This window comes from Phoca vitulina, unplaced genomic scaffold (assembly GCF_004348235.1).
Source record: "Phoca vitulina isolate PV1807 unplaced genomic scaffold, GSC_HSeal_1.0 scaffold50, whole genome shotgun sequence".
NCBI lineage: Eukaryota > Metazoa > Chordata > Mammalia > Carnivora > Phocidae > Phoca > Phoca vitulina.
This window is the reverse complement of record NW_022589753.1, coordinates 10551068-10571431: the sequence shown is the minus strand read 5'-3', so window position 1 is coordinate 10571431 and position 20364 is coordinate 10551068. Positions and strand designations below refer to the sequence as shown.

The 20364-nt window shown below is 56.3% G+C and overlaps 1 protein-coding gene across 2 annotated transcripts; it reads right to left on the bottom strand.

Annotated features, from left to right (window-relative positions):
- Positions 1-1416: 1416 nt before the first annotated feature.
- KCNG1 (potassium voltage-gated channel modifier subfamily G member 1) lies at positions 1417-19139 on the bottom strand. Of its 2 annotated transcripts, none has more exons than XM_032387660.1 (3): positions 18939-19139; positions 7072-7880; positions 1417-2737 (listed from the first exon to the last, which is right to left on the bottom strand). In XM_032387660.1, exons 2-3 carry the CDS (start codon positions 7852-7854, stop codon positions 1967-1969), a joined length of 1554 nt encoding a protein of 517 aa, XP_032243551.1. In that variant the 5' UTR covers positions 7855-7880; positions 18939-19139; the 3' UTR covers positions 1417-1966. The 2 variants fall into 2 exon arrangements, with proteins under 2 accessions (XP_032243551.1, XP_032243552.1); XM_032387661.1 differs by lacking the exon at positions 18939-19139 and adding an exon at positions 18651-18731.
- Positions 19140-20364: the final 1225 nt, after the last annotated feature.

Here is a 20364-nt window from a genome sequence, read left to right as displayed (position 1 = left end):
AACAAGGCCCTCGTGACTCAAATGGTATTTCCACTCTGCGTCACTGCGTGTACATCGTGCTGAGGTCCCCAGGCCTCCCCGCCCAAGCCAGAGAGAGGACGTGCTCCAAGGCCTTTCTACTTCCTGGCCATCTTTCCCGTTTCTCTTCCCATTCATTCCCTCCCCAGCCGTTTCGGGAGCACCTACTAGGTGCCAGGCCCTGGGCTAGGTGCTGGGAGCCAGCGGTGAGCTGCGTTGCCCAGTAGGGACTCAGAGCGCGGGAGCAGCGCCGAGCTCCTTGTGCAGGAGACAGACCGTAACCGAGTGGCAGGGAATACATGGGGCAACTTGGAAGGTCGACAGGTGGATGAAGAAGATCAAGTAGGAGAGGAGGGAGTAAGGTGGAGTTGCTGGTGTGCATTCTTCAGAGAGGTGGTCAGGGGAGTGAGGGAAGGGGCAGCCATGGAGGGTTCTTCGTGAAGGGCATTCCAGGTAGAGGGATCCGCAGATGTGAAGGCCCGAGGTGGGAAGGGGCTGGGTGTGTCGGCAGAGCCAGAGGGCCCTGTGGCCGGGGGGAGTGAGCAAAGCAGACAGAAGCCGGGATGAAGCTGGAGAGGACAGGGCCCGGGTCACTCAGGGCACTGGGGTTTTATTCTCAATATAATGGACGGCCCCCGGTGGACTCAGGCGAGGCGGTCAGATTTGTGTCCGAGCGTGCTTCCTGCTGCCGGCCCAAGGGCGGGGTCACGGCCAAGGCAGCAGTGGGTATGGGATGAAGAAAGCCATGTTGCTGTACCCGTGAGGGTGAAACCAGGCTGTGGCTATATCGTGGGGGTAAAGCCCCCTCCCTGTCCTAGCACTTGAGGGGCTCTGATGCCCTCGGGCTGAGTAAATCTGTTGGCTGGTGGGGGGGGGGTCCCTCTAATGTGCATCAGGAGCAGATCCCAGCCGGGTGGGTGCTCTGGAGGCTTCTGGAGGGCACGCGGAGGCCTTAGGGGGCCCCAAGCAGTGCCTCTCAGACTGCTCCGGGGGGACCATGACCCACCTTCTCAAAGCATCAGTCCCACTCTAGATTTAGATTTACGTTCAGGGAAGTGATTTAAAGCATTTTTTAAAAAAATAATGTTAAAATGAATGTGGAGTAGAGAAGAAAATCCACAGTATTTTTAAAAAGATAAAACGAAGCAATTTCACCTTTGTAGTCGGCAATGCGGACGGGCCCTTGGTGTCCACTTAACCATTGCAGGGCCTTGGGGGACAAGTTTGAGAAGCCTAAGGTGCAAGAGAAGAGAACAGAGGATGGAAGAGAAGGAAAAGGGGAGGAAGAGAGGTCAGGAGGTGAGAGGAATCAAAGAAAAACAGAAAGGGAACGCAGTATTTACTGACAATTTCCCCAGAGGTATCTGTTCTCTCCCTGTTCTCTCACCCCGCTGGGCGCGACCAGGTCTGAACGACCGAAGGAAACAGGCCGGTGTCCTCCCAGTACCCACACCGGCTGGCTTGACTGGCAAACAGCTTCCCCTCTTCAGAGCCCCATGGAAGGCATTTTCTCTCTTTTTCATCAGTTTTCTTTAATTGCACATGATCCACACTAAACACAGACATGTTCCTGCTGTCATTTGTCTTTTTTCCCTCCCGGCAGACCCATAAAGCAAGTCTTTGCTGGGCATGTTATTTACATGGTGGGAAGAACAGAGCCACCTCCTTACTGGGGGAAACAGACATGGGGGCGGGGGTGGGGCTGTTGTGCGCTGGGCTCTGGACCCGCTTCTGCTTCTCTTGTGGAGGCGGAGGGGTAGGGCCCCCTCTGTGCATGTTGCAGACGTCCTTCTTGGGGTGTGGTTCCAGTGGGTCCTGCGCCAGGACCGCGCTCAGAGCAGCAGGTGCCTTTGAGGGCATCTCGTAGTGACGGCAATAGCTTCAAGCCGCAGAGGGCGGGCAGAGCTGGGGGTGTCCTGGCGGTGGCGACGGGGTATGTCCTCTGGGCTCAGTTGTTGTCTCTGGTGTCCGAGGACGCGCTTCCAAACAAGAGGTCGCTATCGTGGGACATGGTGCTCAGCTGCGACTTGGTCTTGATGAGGAACTGGGCCCTCCGGAACATCACCCTCTCCTGCTCCTGCTTGAGCTCCAGGTAGGAGCGGGAGAAGGTGTGGAAGATGGAGGTCACGGGGAAGGCCATGAGGAGGATGCCGCTGAGGATGCTGCTGAGCGCCACCACCTGGCCCGGCGTGCTCCTGGGTACCATGTCGCCATAGCCCACAGTTGTCATGGTGATGACAGCCCACCAGTAGCAGGCGGGGATGCTGGTGAACTCGGGGCTGTCGGCCATCTCGTTCTCGATGACGTAGAGGAGGGGGGCAAACAGGGCGATGGCCACGCAGAGGAAGAGCAGTAAGAGCCCGAACTCGCGGGTGCAGCGGCGGGCCGTGAGCCCCAGCGTCTGCAGCCCCAGGGAGTGGCGGGCCAGCCGCATGACGTACAGGATGCGCAGCGCCCGCAGGACCCGCAGCACCAGCCCCACCTTGTCCAGGTAGCTGTTGCCCGCGCCCGACTTGCGGCGGCCCGCGGCGGCGCCGTCCACCAGCAGGGTGATGTAGTAAGGCAGGATGGCCACCAAGTCGATGAGCGTCAGCGGGCTCCGCAGGAAGGCGAACTTGCTGGGCGCCTGGATCAGCCGCAGCAGGAACTCGAGGGAGAACCAGCCCACGCACACCGACTCCACGATGAAGACATTGTGGCACATCTGCGAGCACTGGCCCTGGGAGGGAGGGGGGAGGTCAGGGGAGAGGTCAGCCGCGCCACCCGCCAGGCGGTGTGTTTGCCCCGGCCCCGCCCTAGTTAGGCTCCTGTGGGGGGGGGGGGGCTGGCCACGCCCAGGGCTTGAGGCACCTGCAACGACCGCTCGACCACTCCACCCCTCTTCTTCTCTCTCTCCAGCCCAGACCTGCTGCCCCTGGATTCCAGACCCCACAAGGCCTGCCTCCTTGATGTCACTCCTAGGGTGTCCGATGGATGTTTCAAATTTATCATGTCCCAAACCGGGCTGCTGGTTTTTAAAAAAAATTCTTTTTATTGAGATATAACCGACATAAAATACTGTGTCAGTTTCAGGTGTACATGTTGATTTGATACATCTATATATTGCAGTAAGATTACCACCGTAGCCTTAAGCCAACACCTTTATCGTGTCACGTAATTCTCTTTTCTTTTTTGGGGTGGAAACAATTAAGATTTAGCCTCTTCAGTCTCTTGGTTTCTCCTGCACACCCGCCCACCAGTGCTTTCCCTTCTTAGCAATCCCACCTTTCCAGTTGCTCGGGATGGGAGACTCGGCCTCATTCTGACACCTCTCATATAGTCCTCAGGAAATCCCGTTGGTTCTTCCTTTAAAATGATTCCAGAATCAAACTATTTCTCCTATGTCTGCTGCCCTCACCTTGGTCCAGCCACCATCCTCTCTCGCCTGGACAGTTGCAGGCACCTCTTTCCTGGGATCCCTGGTCCCTACGGTTTATTCTGCGCACATAGCCAGAGGGATGCTGAGAACGTGAATCGGATCCTGTGCGTTCTCTGCTCAGCACCCTCCATGGCTCAGGGAGATAGCTCAAGTCCTCTGGGGGCACACACGGCCTGGCTACCGCCTCTCCCACTTCCTAGCCCCCTGCCTGCCTTGTTTGTGTGCTCCAGCCTACCCCCCAGGCTCCCCCCACCCCCCAAGCCAGGCCTTGACTTTCTGCTCCCCCTGCAGGAGTCCTCTTCCGCCGGATACCCACATGGCTCTACCCTCCCCTCCTCATCTTTGCTTCAGTATCACTTTCCCAGGGAGGCCTTTCGTGACCCCCTCAATTAAAAGTCACCCCCCCGTCTTCCACCCCGATTCCCCTTTTCCTGCTCTATTTATTCAGAGGGCTCGTCATCTCTTAAAATGCTTTGTAAGTTACTTATGTATCATGTTTATTATCTGTTTCCACCCTCCACCTCCCCTGCCCCTTTGCCCCAGAAGTTTATAGCCCCCCCACCCCCCACCAGCTCGTGTGTTGTTGACTGTTAGGACCCCAGTGCCTGGAACAGCCCAGCACGTGACAAGTGACCAATTCACATTTGTCACCAGGATGGATGGAAGCGCGCGGGACTGGCATCTAGATGGGGGTGCCAACCCAAGGCCAGGTGGGCAAAGGGAGCCCGAGGGAGCTGGGCCAGGTGGGGTGGAGGCCGGCCAGAGAGCACGGCTGTCCTGCTAAGTACCTCCTGATTGCTGCGCCAGGGGAATTCAGGCTGGAGCTTTGCGTGAAACCTCCTGGGTTTTAAATTTTGTGATAATTCAATACAAATAAACACTCTGTGGGCCACTCAAACTTATCTGTGTGCTGCATCTGGCATGCGCGCTGCCAGCTTGTCTCTCTGGTCTGCCATGGAACTGGACAGGAGACTGTCCCCAGTGGCTTTGGACCTCGGTCTCAAAGGGGCCTGTGACAGAGTGGAAAGGCACACATGGTTTTAGCCTGGGGCATCTGTCATTCCTGGGCACAGCTGGGTTCTGGGAGTCCTACCCTAGCAGCTCTCTCTCTAGGAGTAAGTTAGAGGCTGCAGAAATGAACTAGTACTCGGTGGGCCATGAGGTCTCAGCCCTCTGGGATGGGAAGCCTCCTTCTCTAGGAAGCCTTCCAGGAGTGGGCCCCCTCCAAGTATCCCCAGCACAGTTGATGGGCCTCTCATAAGAGCCCCCTAGGCTTGTGTCTCACACTTACGGTCACAGGGGTGTCACTGTCCCTTCTCCACAGGACCTGAAGTCCTTGTAGCTGGAAAACTCGTTCTGCTCACCCTGCATGGCAGGTGAGGCCTGAACATAGTAGGCACTCGAATGTGTGCTCAAGAAGCAAGTGAAACAGTGAACCTCACTGGTCTCCAAAATGAAGTCAAAGGGGGCACCTGGGTGGCTCAGTCGTTAAGCGTCTGCCTTTGGCTCAGGTCATGATCCCAGGGTCCTGGGATCGAGCCCTGCATCGGGCTCCCTGCTCTGCGGGAAGCCTGCTTCTCCCTCTCCCACTCCCCCTGCTTGTGTTCCCTCTCTCGCTGTGTCTCTGTCAAATAAATAAATAAAATCTTTAAAAAAAAAATGAAGTCAAAGAACAGCATTATCACTGAATCAAGAAAAAGTCCAAGTATTATTAAAAAAAAAAAAGCAAGTGTCAGAAGGTGAATAAAACTGTAGCTTTATTAGTATTTTCCTGATAAAGCCAGGATTGCATATGTTGGAGCCAAGAAAAAATTTATACCATGTACAGGTACTTCCAGACAGGTCTCAAAGGATGAGCATCTGCTCGCTCTTTCTTTGGCAGGTGCATGTAATCCTTATAGTTAGCACTGCCTGCACGGCCCAGCGCCAGGCATTATTCCAAACACTTCCTGTGGACTCAGCTCACAACACTGTGAGCTGACCCTCTGCACAGCAACCCTACTGAGGCACAGGGAGGGTAAGTAACTTGCCCACAGGTGCACAGCCAGGGTGGACGTAATGGGATTCAAATTCAGGCCATTGGGCTCTAGCCCCGCCCTCCTCATCACTCCCCCTTCTGCTTATCAAAAATTAATTTTGCTGGTTGAGTGTTATTTTTTTAAAACTCACTTTAAAAATTAAATGTATAAAAAAGTGCCAGAAACCCGCCCCCCCCCCATGTGTTATAAATGCAATAGCCATTGTTGCCTCCTCCGTTATATATGTATGCGGAAAAACCCTCCCCTGGTGAGTAGTTCCAATGTTCCATCAGGGAGTTCATGTGAAGCGCTCAGCACATGCAGGGAACATGGCCAGTGCTCATTAAATGCTGGCTGGCATGATATTTATGCTGAGTTCATACAGCCATACCTATTTCCCCATCGCCTATACAATTGGTACTTGTTGCAATGTTTTGGTCTGTCTTACAACTTGCTTCTAGAACCGCCGCCCCCCCCCCCCCCCCCCCCCCGCCCCGTGCCCTGCCTCCCCACCCCCATGTGGGGAAAGGGTCCCAACTTAAAGGCCCAAAGGTCTCATATATTAGGAAGCTGAACTGGGGAGCACACACTTTCCATAGACTCAGCTCCCACCCAGAGCTGCTGCGTGGACTGCAGGCCAGGGGGCCAGACCGTATACATTTTGAGAAGCTGAGAGTTTGAATTTTTAAATGCAAGACACTTTACTTTTAAATGTTGGCAAGCAAGTACAGTTTTTAGGGAGCACAGTGTGGGCCAATCACACACTTCCGAGGGGGTATATGAAGTCCCAGGCTGCCTTGTGGGGCTCGTACTTCTTTGTTCAAGTGCACAGAACCGGGACTCAGTCAGACCTGGGTCTGGGCAAGCTGCTCTGCCTCACTGTTCTCATCTGTCAGCTGGGCAAGAGAACGCCTCCCGTACGGGGTTGCTGGAAGGTTTGCTGAGAACACGAGGTGTAGGCAGAACTATGGCCCAGCCCCTGGCTGCTAGTAACTGCCGGCCGAGAATCCGGGACACACCTTGGTCAGGCCACAGAGTAAACACTTGACACACATTCTCTTGCTTAACACAGAGACCCTCACTGTTTAGAGCCCACGTGCGCACACGCACAACTATCAATAAAAAATTATATGCTGGACCCAGAAAATGGTTCTGGGATATCTTTAAACAAGGGAATTAGGAAGCTTGAGATAGGGCTCATGTGGGTGAAGTAAATGTTGATGATATATTATTATGTGTTTAGCTCAGGGGCAGGCTCATCATAAATCACATCATTCGTGGACTCGCTCATCTGTTCCTTCCACGGAGTGGCAGAGTGCCTTGTCCATGCTCCACACTGTTCTAGCCCCTGGGGGCACGGCACAGAGCAGGCCAGGCACGGAGCTGGTGTTGGAACGTGGAGGTGGACAACACACACGTTAAGCAGAATGTCAGAAGGGACTGGAGATGCTGCTCAGCCCGCGCAGTCAGGGAAGGCCTCCTGGTGGAGGTGACCGCGCCGGCGTGAAGGAGGTGGACTTCTGGAGAGAGGGGTCCCGCATACTGCTTTGTCCCCTGAACTCAGAGGACCCCCCCTCCCCGCAACGAGCCTCCCCCGCACGCCGCTGTGGCTCTTACCTGCTCCTCCTCCTCCCGCAGGCTGGGCAGGGTGCTGATGGACAGGTTGACGGCCGTGACGGTGACGAAGAGCACCGAGAGGCAGGCGAACACCTTGCCCGGCAGCCCCGAGTGCGGCCTCTCCACCATGTCGCGCAGTCTCCGCATGCAGCGGCCCAGGCGGCCCTCGCCCTCGGCCGGGCCCTCGCTGCCGGGGTCCTCGCTGGACGGCGGCTCGTCGTCGTCGCGCTCCACCACGTCGGCGAACTCCTCGATCTTCTGCAGGTAGCGGCGCTTGCAGCAGCCGTCCAGGCGGTCCTCGGCGATGCCCCAGTAGAGCAGCTCCTCCTGGAAGGACAGGGCGCACATCTCGCGCAACAGGCGCAGCTTGCCCGCCCGCAGGAAGGTCAGGATGGTGCCGAAGGCCCCCGGGTGGCGGTCGAAGAAGAACTCGTTGCAGGTCACGTCGTAGTCGTCACACACGTTGAGGATGTCGTCGAAGTTGGTGCAGGCCTTGAGCTGGCCCAGGCGCGTCAGCGGGAACTCCTCGAGCGTGGTCCAGGGCAGCGAGTACTTGATGCCGCCCACGTTGATGATGATCTGCCGCCGCCGGTCCTCGGGCTGGCCGACCTGGCGGGGCGCGTCCTGGGCCCGGGGCCGGGGCCGCAGCCGCTGCGCCCGGCGGTAGAACACGCCCTTGAGGGACTGGCCCTGCGGGAAGAAGGCCGGGTGGAAGGAGGCGTCCGAGGCGCAGCTCAGGGCGCTGTAGTCGTAATCGGAGTTGTCTCCCGGTAGGAGGGTCATTTTGGGCTTTCACATCCCCCTCGCGCCTGGGGTGGAGAAGGGAGGAGAGACCCTGAGCGAGGCCCGAGTCTGGGCTGCCTGTGCCGCTTCTGCAGGTGTTCGCTGTTGGGGACCGAACCGTGTGCCCGCCCCCCCCACCCCTTCCCGGATTCACAGGGGGAAAGCCTGACCACTGTGGGCCACTATTAGGAGGCAGGGCCTTGGTGGTGGTGGTGGGGGTGGTGAGTAGGTTTAGCTGAGGTCGTGAGGGGCGGGATCAGTGCCCTTATGGGAAGAGGAAGAGCCACCAGGGCTCCCTCTCTCTCCACCACGTGGGGACACAGTCAGAAGACAGCCACCTACAAGCCAGGAAGAGAGTCCTCCCCAGAAGCCAGCCACGTAGGCACCCTGAACTTGGACTTCCAAGCACTTGTGGATACAAGCACAGACTCTGGAGCCTCATGGCCTGGGCATGCTCCTTAACCTTGATCTGCTTCAATTTCCTCATCTGTAGAGTGGGTACAACCATTTCCCCTACTTCGAAGGATCACTGAGAAGCATCCATGAATTATGTGCGTAAGAGCATTTAATAACACAGTGCCTGGCACATAGTAGGTAGTCAGTCCTTGTTGTCTATTATTACTGTTTGTGTTTACCTTAAAGGGACACTTTGTATTGCTTCCGTAAGTGGAAAACCTAGATCATTGGCCATAAATAAGAGGCAATGTCCAAAGAAATGCATAATGATCACAACAGTGCCATGGTTCTCATATATCATCAAACATTTTGAGGATATAGGGGTGAACTGCACAGGCACGACCACTCCTCTAGGAAGACTTCCTTGGCTCTTCCAGCTAAATCGAGTCCTCCCACCCCTGTACCTGCATTATTGTCCTTACTATAACTGTGTGCAAGCCTGGTTCCTTTATGAGACTGCTTGCTCGGCAGGGCAAGAACTGGGCTCTGCTCAGCTCTGAATCTCTGTGCCCAGCAGTGTAAGAGCTCAAAGAAGTAGCTGCTGAATGAGGCCAACATGAGGAAGATACTTCGGAAAACCTGAGGTCAAAATATCCACTTATACAGGCTCCTTCCTTCCCAACTCTCAAAGCGAACGAAGGGTGTGTACTACTAGAATGACACTGCTTATTCATTCAGAGCTCACGGGCTGAATTTGGTTCACAAATGTTCTGCCTGGCTTGGAGAAGATTTTGAAAATTGAGGAAATTTCTGTAAAAATTTATATTCTTGGTTTCTCTTGAAAAATCAGACAATTTGGCAACATTTGGCCTAAATTCCAGCTGAGGAATGACTGCCCCCTGTTGGCAGGGCATGCATGTGGCAATCTACCACAGTCCCCACCCTTCCCTGTTGTCTTCCTAATACCCACTCTCCTTCACTCATGGATGTCTCCTTCCTGGCCCCTGTAGGCATTTGAGTTTGAGACCCCCAGATTATAGCAACTGAGCTCTCTGGAATGAAGCTGATCCATAGAAAAGTAAGACTAATACTCTGCTTTTTTAAAATCACCATCCTTCCCCCCAGCCTAGTCCTCCATGGAAGCAAGTAGTACCAGCAAAGTCTACCAATTCCATTTCCAATACCTGAATGTCGATCTGTGCCATGGACATGTGCTGGGAAAATGCACATGCACGCACACGTGCACACACACCTGTAGGGACGAGAAAGCGTGCAACAGGAGCCAGGGGGGTTCCACATGAAAGAGGATCCTTCCTAACAGAAATCTTTTTACAAAAAGCAAATCATCACTCCACTCATTTATCTTTGGGGAAAGCTACAGTTTCACAGATTAGGTTCTGGAAAACTAGGTACACCTGCACTTGAAATGAAAATGATCTGATTTTAGAGTGTTGAAAATGTTTCTTAACTTCACCTGAAATTGGAACCCATCTCCTCGGGCACAGCCTGCTAGAATCCCTTGGGAGAGTGAGAATAATCCCTTTCAGGCCCTTCACATGAGTGGTACCGCTTTTCAGCTCTGCTGCTTTATCTTTGCCACCAAAGACAAGAGGAAAAGTGACATTCTGTTTGGCAAGAATGGTGACAGAAGAAAAGGAATCTTCCTCTGGTCCTGCAAGCGCCGAAGAGCCCTTGTGAAACCCCCTCGGCTGTAATCACCTCTTACAGACAGAATGTCTTCTTTCAAGCTCTCAGCTCTCCCTCTGGCATAAAGCTCCCCCAATTAGTGATCCCTCATTTCTTTCTCTCATGACCCCTGTCAGTTGTGAGTTAAAGCCTCAGCATCTCCTACGTGGAAACTTATCCTGTCCCAGCATGCTGTTTAGCATGGAGAAGGAAAAAACCCGTGTCATGCAGGCTGCTTGCACACAGAAGGCCAGATGCTGGGATTTGCCAAATGAGGAATGGGCACACTTCTCCTTGGCCTTGGGTCTTGGGGGGACACCCAGTCTGATGGGTATAGGGGGGATGGCTCTGCATGCTAGACTCTAGAGTCTTGAGCAAAGTTTATAACTCAAATAGGCCCCAAAGTCCTGCTTCTGGAAAACAATGCCACTTTTCACTCAGCCCGATACCCTCATGAGAAGTTTGGTCTTTTAACATTTCTCTGTAGTGTTAGGTCTGTCAGTCCTAGAGCATGATTGATTTTAGTGATTTTGTCTCTGAGGGTCTATGGATGCTTGGGAAGAGAAAGCCGTTTGAGAAACAGGCTGTGATACTGAGGATGACGAGGAGTCCTGAGATGTCATTCAACACTTACCACGTGTTGGGCCTGGGCCAGATCTATAGGCACAGCAGAGGCCAGCCCTTGTCCTCAGGGAGCGGACATTCGAGTGATGGAGGTGGTCTCTAAGTAAGTACACAGATCATTTCAGGAAATACAGCAAGGGCATGATGGCAACAGGAGCTGGAGGGGTCTGGGAGGGCTTCTCGGAGGAGACAACCTTGGGGCTGAGGTTGGATGGGAAGGAGCCAGCCCTGTAAGGACCTGGAGGAGGGTGTCTAAGGCTGAGGGAATGAGAAGAACTTGCTCCTTGACCTGGGGGTGGGCTTGGTGGTCAAGCCAGAGAAGGCCAAGGGGCGGGGTGCAGTGAGTGAGGGGAAGGTGGGAGAAGTTGAGCGTGGGGAATTCAGCAGACACCAGACGGAACCGAGCCTAGTGGGCCATGACAAGGGGCTGGGGTTTACTCTCCATGGTGGGGGGGGGGGTCCTCAGGAGTAGACTATGGGTGGGCTGGGGAAACCAGGCAGGAATTCTCTGTAGTCATTCTTGAAAGAGTCAACTAAGTCTTGGGCCAGTGGAGGGGACTGGAGAATTGGCTGCATTCCGGATGGACTTTGGAGGAATTGGGGCTAAGACTTGTTGTGGGAGGTGAGTGTGGTGAGGGGGGAGAGGGTGGATTCCAGTGGTGCCATTCACTGAGGAGACACTAGGTGGAGTTTTGATGAGACCTGTGTAAGAGGCAGCATTTGCTGGTTGTGGGATGATGGACAGGAGGGCAGATGGGCAAATCAGGGAGAGAAAGCAGGCATGAGGGTGGTTCGCATGGATGGATGGATGGATGGATGGATGGACAGATGGAGTTGGACCATATCAAAGCTGTCCTGACGACTGTGTGTGTGTGTGTGTGTGTGTGGTGGGAGTTTCAGCTGGTAGTTTTGACCTGGCTGGGCTGCAGAGGGCAGGAGGGCCAGGCTAGCAGAGAAATGGCAAAGCCCAGAGGCCGAGGCACTCCCGGTGCCCAGCACTCAGCACCCACTTCCCTGTTGAAGCTGCCCTCCACACCAGGCCTGGTTAGTGCAGGTAGACACCACTGGGGGGGGACGTGTAGGCAGAGTGCTGCGCCTCCCTGGAACCTGTGAATAGGTTCAATTACATGTGAGCAGGAATTAAGGTTGCCAATCAGCTGCATTTGAGATGGGAAGATGATCCTGGATTCTCCGGGGCCCAAGCCAACACGAGGGTCCTTAAAAGATGGAAGAGAGGGGCGCCTGGGTCGTTAAGCGTCTGCCTTCGGCTCAGGTCATGATCCCAGGGTCCTGGGATCGAGCCCCGCATCGGGCTCCCTGCTCAGCGGGAAGCCTGCTTCTCCCTCTCCCACTCCCCCCGCTTGTGTTCCCTCTCTTGCTGTGTCTCTCTCTGTCAAATAAATAAAATCTTTTAAAAAAAAAAAAAAGATGGAAGAGAGAGGCAGGAAAGTGTGTCGGATGCCATGCAGTGTGAGGAGGATATGGCCGGCCACCGCCGGCTTTGAAGATGGAAGGGGCCACAAGCTGACGACAGCTGGCAGCCCCTAGAAGCTGGAAAAGGCAAGACCTGACTCTCTCCTGGGCTCTCCAGAAAGGAATGCAGCTTGCTGACCCCTTTATCTTAGCCCTCTAAGGCCCATTTGAGACTTCCGTCTCCCAGAATGTGAGGTAATAAGTTTGTACTGTTTTCAGCCACTCAGAAGAGTAATACAGGGGATGTTGAGAAAAAGCAGGTCCTACTCCAGCTTGGGGGACAGCTTGCTGACTACTCCAACCTGGGGAAGCAGAAGAGCCCATGCACTCTGAAATCAGGAACACCTGGGTTCAAGGCCTGTCACTCTGACTTTGGGCAAGTCATGTCTTCTGAGACTCACTATCCTCATCTGTAAAATGGGGATATGAATAGCTTCTACCTCCCTGGTATGGTGAAGACCAAGGCAGATGACCTGGGTGATGTGCTTGGCCTAATGCCTGACACAAAGGGACCTTCAACGGACACCTACTGTATCATTAACTATGAGGGAGGTCTGTCCTCTTTCTCTCCACCTGCCCAGGGTGACTCCTTTCTTGAACCGATCCAGTGGGATTTGCACCCAGCATTTGTCTGACCCCCAGAGCTCCCTGCTGGAGGAAGTACTGTCTGGTACAGCCTCAGGCAAAGACATCGGGGTGCTGAGGGAAGTGCAGGATGTTGCTGCTGTATGAGCCAGGAATCCCAGTCCTGGGTGTGAGAACAGACCTGGGTCCACAGGGCTTGTGGCACACAGTAATATAGTATTTGTACTCAGATCCTTGACTCAGGGTCTGCTTCTGGGGACTGAGATCCAAGAGAGGACTAAAGGACAAGAATGCCTGTCCCGTGTTCCCCGTGGTCCCCTGGCATCCATTCTGGGCCCAGGGGGTGGGGTGAGATGGGCAAGTGAGTCGTGGTAGACACAGATGGTGGACTCCTATACATTGCACAGGAATTAGAAGCATTGAACTAGATGTAGGTTTAGCAACACATTTAGATCTTAAAAGCATGATGCCGAGTGGAAAAGAAACAGAAGTTTATAGCACTATGCTATTTATGTAAATGAACACACACACACACACATTACAAATTTGACAAAGACTCAAGCACTTGGAAGGATCTATATCAACCATGGGGAGGGTGCCTGGCAGGACAGGGGCAGGGGATAAGCAAGGGAGGGTGGTGTGTGGAACGAGGGAACAATGAATAAGACAGCCTGGCACAGGCCAATGATGAATGGGTGGCATGAAGTGAAGAGTGTGGTTAATACAACTCTGGGATTTAATCCAGGTAAAGAGAAATGAAGAGCACGAAACCAGCCAAGCCATGAGGCTCTGAATTGCCCCCAGTGCTCAGTGGAGATGAAGATTCATAGGACCATCCCTAGACCTTCCCAGTCAGAATCCCTGAGGGGGGGCCCAGGAATTGGCATTTTTGACAGGCTCCCTTACAGATGCTCATGTATGCTCAAGTTCGAGAGAGACAGAGAGGGTGCCTTGAATACCTAGAGCCCACACCCCCTCAGGGGCCGGGGGCTGCAAGAGCTGCTCTGGATTTTGGTGCGGAGCCCTCTGACCAACTTCTCCACCTCTTTGGGGGTTCTGGAAAGCTCTGTGGGTCCCAATCTTGGGGAACTTCACTGGAGAAGGAGAAACCCTTCCGTTCTGAGAGAAAAATCTTCTGCACTGGGGCCGCCTGGATCCAATTCCCCTTTGGGAGCCCAGAGATCTGCTGAAACTCCCCATGCAACTTCTTTTCCTTCTCCTTGGGAAAAAGATGATGTGCACAAGCTATGACGGAGGGTTGAGTATCATTTCCAAAGATAAACGGTCATCAAACCATAAGGAGTTCTGAGGGGCGGAGGCCGCTGTGTGGTCAGCATCTGCTGCGAATGGAGGTGCTAGACCTGGGAGTGGGGGTAGGAGGGGAGAGCAGGATGGGACAAAGGTCCGGATCAGGCTGGCCTGGCCACCACAGCTGCTCCTGCTAATGACCCTTTGGCCCGAGACAGCCATGGGCACCCACCGACTCGCCGGCCTCTCCGAGCCTCTCTCCTCCCTGTAAAGTGGGAGAAGCGTGCCCACCTCACAGAGCTGTTGGGAGGATGCGGTGAGTGGGGGGTTGCTGCAGGGATTAGCAGTGCCGCCCAGTCGCTCACCGCCAGGGCCACATCCCGTCAAGGTCATGAACCGCTTCCATAAACTGGTGTGCACTGATCCTAACTGCACTGATCCTTAACAAGCCCCGGGTCTCCCTTGGCTCTGTTCTTCCAGTCCTGTGCCCCTCCCTTGGGACGGAGCTCTCTGTCCCTCTTCTGAGAGGGGGAGGGCGGATGCGGAGACAGTGCTGAACACTCTTGGTGCCGTAACGACAACCATCCCGGCCACCCTTAACTGCGTACTAAGTGCTGCGTGCTGTGCTAAAAGGCTTAATCCACGGAGCCGTGCCAGGCATCACCGCTAACACCCCCATTTTATAGATGAAGAAATCGAGGCTTTGATAAATAAAAACTCAGGACTCTGGTGATATAGGTGATAGAGCCAGAATCAATCTACACCCGTAGGACTCTCTGACCTCTGCATTTTACCGTCTCCCTGGATTACTGGTTCCCAAGGGAAGGGGGAGGTCTCGGCCCCCTGCAGCAAGCTAGGGACTGGATCTCTCCTCTGTCTACGGACAAGCTTTTGGAAATTCTTTCTTGATGGGGAGAAGCAGGCAGTTGCCCATGGCTGGGGGAAACACGTTTATTCCTAGTGTGTATTTGCACACGAACAGAGTAAGAAATCAACAAAAGCCCTGGTGTTGTCAAATTCTGAGTTGCCATTTTGGCCTCCGGGCAGAAGAGCCCTCCTGTGCTGTAAACACCGGTCAGAGGTGAGGGGGTGACCTCTGGGCCCAGCTGCCTGCCTGCTTCCCCACCTCCTGGCTGTGCACCCTTACAAAAATGACTTCACCTCTCTGTGCCTGAGTGTTCTCAGCTATCAACTGGGGTCATCATCACACCTGCCTGTAAGCGCTTGGAGCTGTGTCTTCACATGTTAGGGCCCTGTGTTTGCTAGAATGGCTTCTGGGTAGCAAGCTTGGCACCTCCCCTCGCATTTCCTTTCTTAGAGGAGGACTGTGAGGCGGAAAACACTTTCCAGAAGGGGGGCTTCAGTGCTGGCTCTCCTCTCACCCCGCACTGACGTCAAGTCACTCACTCAGCTGGGCCTCAATTTCCCCATTTGTAACATAAACTGATGAGGCACGCCCCTGTGGTAGGCAGAATAATGGGCCCCCAAAGAGGTCTATGTCCTAATCCTCAGACCCTGAGAATGTGTGACCTCACATGGCAGAAGAGATTTTGCTGGTGTGATGAATGAAATCAACGATCTTGAGGTGGGGAGATGATCCAGGGGGGGCCCCCGCATATAATCACAAACATCCTTAAAGAGGGACGCAGGAGGGTCAGGGTCGGAGAAGCAGATGCGATGGTGGAAGCAGAGGTCGGAGTGATGTGGGGCCAGGAGCCAAGGGTGCGGGCAGGTTCTAGAAGCTGGAAAGGGCATGGAAATGGATTCTCCCCCAGGAGGAAAACAGTCCCGCCGACCCCTTGATTTTAGGCCAGGGAGACCCATTTTTGACTTCTGACCCCCCATTCTGTAAGATGCTAAATTGGTGTTGCGTTAAGCCACTACATTGGAGCTAATATCGTGGCAGGAGGGAACGAACACAGCTCAGAGGCAACTTTCTAAAAGAAAAGCATTTTTCTCCTGAGCAACTCAGGCTTTGGTTTCTTCCTCTCCCACCACGATTCTCAGCCTGTGCCGTTCCCTCACTCTGAGATCTCCCCACGCTGCCCTTCCCCTGCCGGTGTGGCTTCATCTGTCAGGGGTAGGGCTCTTGGCTGGGCCGACTCAGAGGCGGGTCATGCTGCATTAATTCCCAATTAAAACGGTGTAATCAAAATGGATCCAGCCAGTAGGCTGGCCCAGGTCCCAGCGTGCTGGACCGCCTCGAGATGCGGCACCCGCATGGAGAATCTGTCTTTCCTAGCTACCTGCTGTCCATCCTCATCGCCATGCCACCATGCCGGATGGATCTCAGCCCTGCTTCTTGAGAGCTGGGGCCCAAGACACTGGTGATAGTGACGTATTTGCTGGGAGCCGGGCTTTTCCCTCCATTGCCACCTGCCCCCCAAAAGAAAATGTGCCAGGGTCTCTCCCCTCCCCCCATAAAAAAGACCAAGTGGCCTCCGGAGCCTCCTTATTTTGCTTCTGGCAAAATAACAGCAAATGCACATTTGCCTTCTACCAGGAGGTGTTTTGGGGTGGGAGCCAAGGGTCCTTTTCTATTTGCCTCCTTGCAGCGGGAAACCTGGGACCGCAGGCATTAGCGGAGGAACTGGCTGGGGGAGCAGCGGGGACCTTGGGCAGCCGGAAGGGGACACCCGCATACGCAGTCCCTCCGTTCTTTTTCCTTAGTAAGTGTTAAGGCTGCAGTGTATGAGGCAAGCCCTGGCAGCCCCGTGAGGAGCGAGGGGGAGCCTGGATGTACATGCCTGCCTGGGGAGACGCAGGTGTGAGGCGAGGTCACCACAGCGCAGGGACAAATCCAAGGCAAGATGCAGATCCTGTCTGTGGCATGTTACTTTGTGTTCTGATTTTGTTAACCACGGACTGTCTGCTATATCATCAAAATGGCCCATAGTGATTGAGTGCTTGCAGGCTAGCCTTCCCTGCCTCTCCCTTTTTCTTCATTCTCTGTAGAGCGGCTTTTCCAGCCACCATTTTCCACCCAGGGACTCCATTTCTGGGTTTAATAAATCAACCAAGAGTGGATTCCCAGACCCCTATGTCTTTGGCGACCGGAAATGCTGACGCTTCGTCATGTATTCAGAAAGGGGAGGTGGAGAAAGGACAGCCCAGTCAAGACACTTTTGAGGGGTGCAGGGGATTATCAATTCCTTCGTTCTGGCTTGAGTGTCTTAGCCCTGCATCCAGGACACATTTCTCTGCTCTCACGTTCCCTGGGGGCATCAGTCGAGCCTCCTGCCGGGGGCCCAGCTGTGTGTCCGACGCAGAGAATTCGAAGCGGCTGCGGGACTGGAGCCTGGCTCCCACATCTGTCCTGACCAGGCTGCAGGGTGCCCCCAGCCTGCGTTCTCAAACTTTGGGACAGGGATCAAGGCTGCCTTGTGTCCAGCCCACTCACAGCTCCCCACGGGTTTGGAGTGTGTCCCGCGACAGACATCTTTCCACTGGAATGGGGTGTGTTAGGGAATGACCCATAAGGGCCATCCCCAGGGCCATCCTAGCCTGTCTTTCAGACGCACCTTCCCTCACTCCCCACTCAGCAGGGGCCTCTGCAGAGGTCCGGGACAGAGGACACCGGGGCCAAGCTCAGGTCCGGAGAACCCAAGAAATCCACTCAAGAAAGAGAGCGGGCCCCGGCCACATGACCCACAGTGTCCCCTGGCCCCAGCATTGGCCAAACTTCCCCCGGAGACTTGCTCCCCACAGTAACTCTGACTGTAGTCATGTGTGGGGGTATCAGACACACCCTAGTGAATTATCCTCTGCTCAGACTTATCGAGACAGGAGCCCCTCCACCCCCCCGCCCAATGAATCAGAGCAGTTCCTGCTCCCTCATGGCGCCTCCCTCTGCCCTTATTTCAAGGTATGAGCGAAGGAGGGGTCTCCGTGTCTGTCTCATCCTCTGGGGGACTTCGGTGCCTGGCACCCTTTAAGTGCTTTAGAAAATGCCTGCTGAACAGACAACTTTACTAAACCATTATTGGTGGGAGCCTGCATTCATCAGTAAGTTTAGAGAAGTATTTCTCAACACCCCCTCTCCATGGTCAGCCTCCCCTAAGGAGCTTTTTGAAGACATTTTCTTCCTATCCAAGAACCTATTCCAGCGTTCCCGCTCTCTTTGAGAATGACTGCATTACATGAACCAAGGAAAGGCTATTCTGCTTCTGCCTCCACACCTGGGGGTTGCTGCAGTCCGCCGCCCCGCAGGCCGGGGCCCCCTCAAGGCAAGGGCTGGGCCTTAAACCCTACTTCTCTCTAAGCTGCAAGATGCTTCCACCCCATCCCATCCCTCTCCTTCAGCTCAGCGCCTCAGTAACTGTTCGTTAAATGAATGAAATAATGCATGTTGGGCACTTGGCATGTTGAGCAGCACATAGTAGGTGCTCAACCCATCTTTGTCCAATTCATGAATGAAAGAACTTCTCTCTTTTCCTTCCTTACCCAAAGACTCCAGTCCATCCAGGCTGAGCCCCTCCCGGGTATGGAGCCCCTGAGACTGAGGAGGCGACCACCCACTTTTCCTACGAGATGCTAGAGCCTCCAGTGAACACAGCTGTCTTGGGATCCCCAGCGCCGAGCGCACAGCGGGCGCTCAATAAAAGCTAGTTGAGTAAATGAATGACTTAATAAAGCCCGCCGGTGGAGATGCTCCATTCTGTGCCCAAGGATGGAGTGAAGAAGCCAGAGACCGGCGCCCCCTCTTCCACCTCCCCCCGCTCCACCCCCACCCCCGGGATCCAGAAACCTCCGCCGCAGCCAGGCTGCGCCCCCCGCCCCGTCACCTCGGCGGGGCACGTCCAGCACTTCGCACCCCGGGGACGGCTCGGGAAGAACTGAAGCCGGACCCGCACCGCGACGGTGGCGAGCGCGCCCCACGCCGCCGTCCGCAGCCGCTCCCGGGTCCCCGGTCGCCCCCGCCTCCCCGCGCCGCGGCTTTCGGTGCCCCCTGCAGGGGAGCCCGCGGTCACGGCCACGTGCAGCCCCCAGATCCCGAGCCCGCAGCCCGAGCGTGCAGGCGCGGGGGGCAGCTCGGCGGCGCCCGGCGAGGCCGCCGCGCGCAAAGTTCCCACCTCAAGTTCCCGTCACGGCGTCCCCGCGGCGGAGTTGGCCCGGCCGCCGCTGCCGTCCCCCGAGGCGGCCGGCGGGTCCCGGGCGAGGGCGCGAGCAGGGGCTGGGAGCCGCCCGGGCCGCCTCCCGGAGCCGCGGGCAAACTTCGGCCCCGGGGCCCGGCTCAGCTCCCGCACTCGGACCCAGGGCCGCCCCGCCTCCGCCTCCCGCTGCCCGCCGGGCTCCGAGTGCGCCGGGAGCGCCGCGCCGCAGCCGCCCAGGGAGGGAGCGGGCCGGGAGGCGGGCCGGAGGGAGGGGACTGCGCGCGGGGCGGGGAGAGTGCGCGCGGGCGGAGAGCGCGGCGCCGGCTTCGGCCCGCCGCCCGGTTCCGGCCGCTCTGGCGCCTCGGCTGGGCAGCGCTCCGCTCGGCCGGGACCGCACGCCCCGCGCCCGGGCCGCCCCCCCGCCCGCCGCCCGCCCCGGGGCCGTCCGCGCGCCCTCACCCCCCCCCCCCGCCCCGGGGTCGCGCGCCTCGTCACGTGCGTCCCCCCGCCGCTCCGGTGCCCGGCCGGCCTCCCCCCTAGCGCCACGGGCCCACGGGGCTACACGCGCCACGTGAAGTCCCCACGCTCCGCGGCCCCGGGGGCCGCACGCCCTCCAACCTTCTGGGGGCCACACGCCGCCTGTCGTGTGCTGTTCCCGCGACGTCCGAGTGCACCGGGCCCTCGGCCCCTGGGGCCACTGCCGGCCGGGGACTGCACGCGCCTCGCAGCGCCAACTTCTCCGCGACGGCACCTGCCTCGCCAGGCGCCTTTCCCTCCGGGGCCGCGTGGCCTGGCCGCCTGCACGCCCCGGCCGATGCCGGGCACTCACACCGGGGCCCGGGGGGTGGGGGGGCTGGGGGGCCTGGGGGCCCGGGGTCCAGCACCCGGTGGTGCACAGGCAGCGGGTGGGGAGCGACGCCTCGCTTCGAAATTGGTAGGAGTCGCGCTTTTGCTGGGGGTTGGGTTGGACGGCTTTCCCGGAGCCACTGCAGAGCCGGCCTCTTAGGGTCGCTTGCCTCGCACCCTCCGTTCCTCTTCTCCTTCCAGTCTCTACTGCCTTTCCCGCCATCAGAGAACCCAGAAAGGCCTTGAAGAAACCCCACTGTGGGCGGGGCCTGAGACCTTCTCCGGAAGGGTGGGGAGCAGGCTCGGCAGGTGAATGCCCACGCTTCCTGGGACTTGATGAAGAGAAACAGGGTTTGAGTGTCCGTTCGGCAAACGGTGGCTTCCTGGTACCGCGGAGGTGACCACAACAGACAAGGACTTGTCCCCAAGAACTCACCTTCTGCTTGGGGAGAGGCGGAACCAGGAAAGCAAGCAGGGTGGGGGGGTACAGAGTGAGGGGAGAGACCATTTTCGGTAGACCTTTGAGGAGGGAACATTTACACAGCCGTGAACAAGGAAG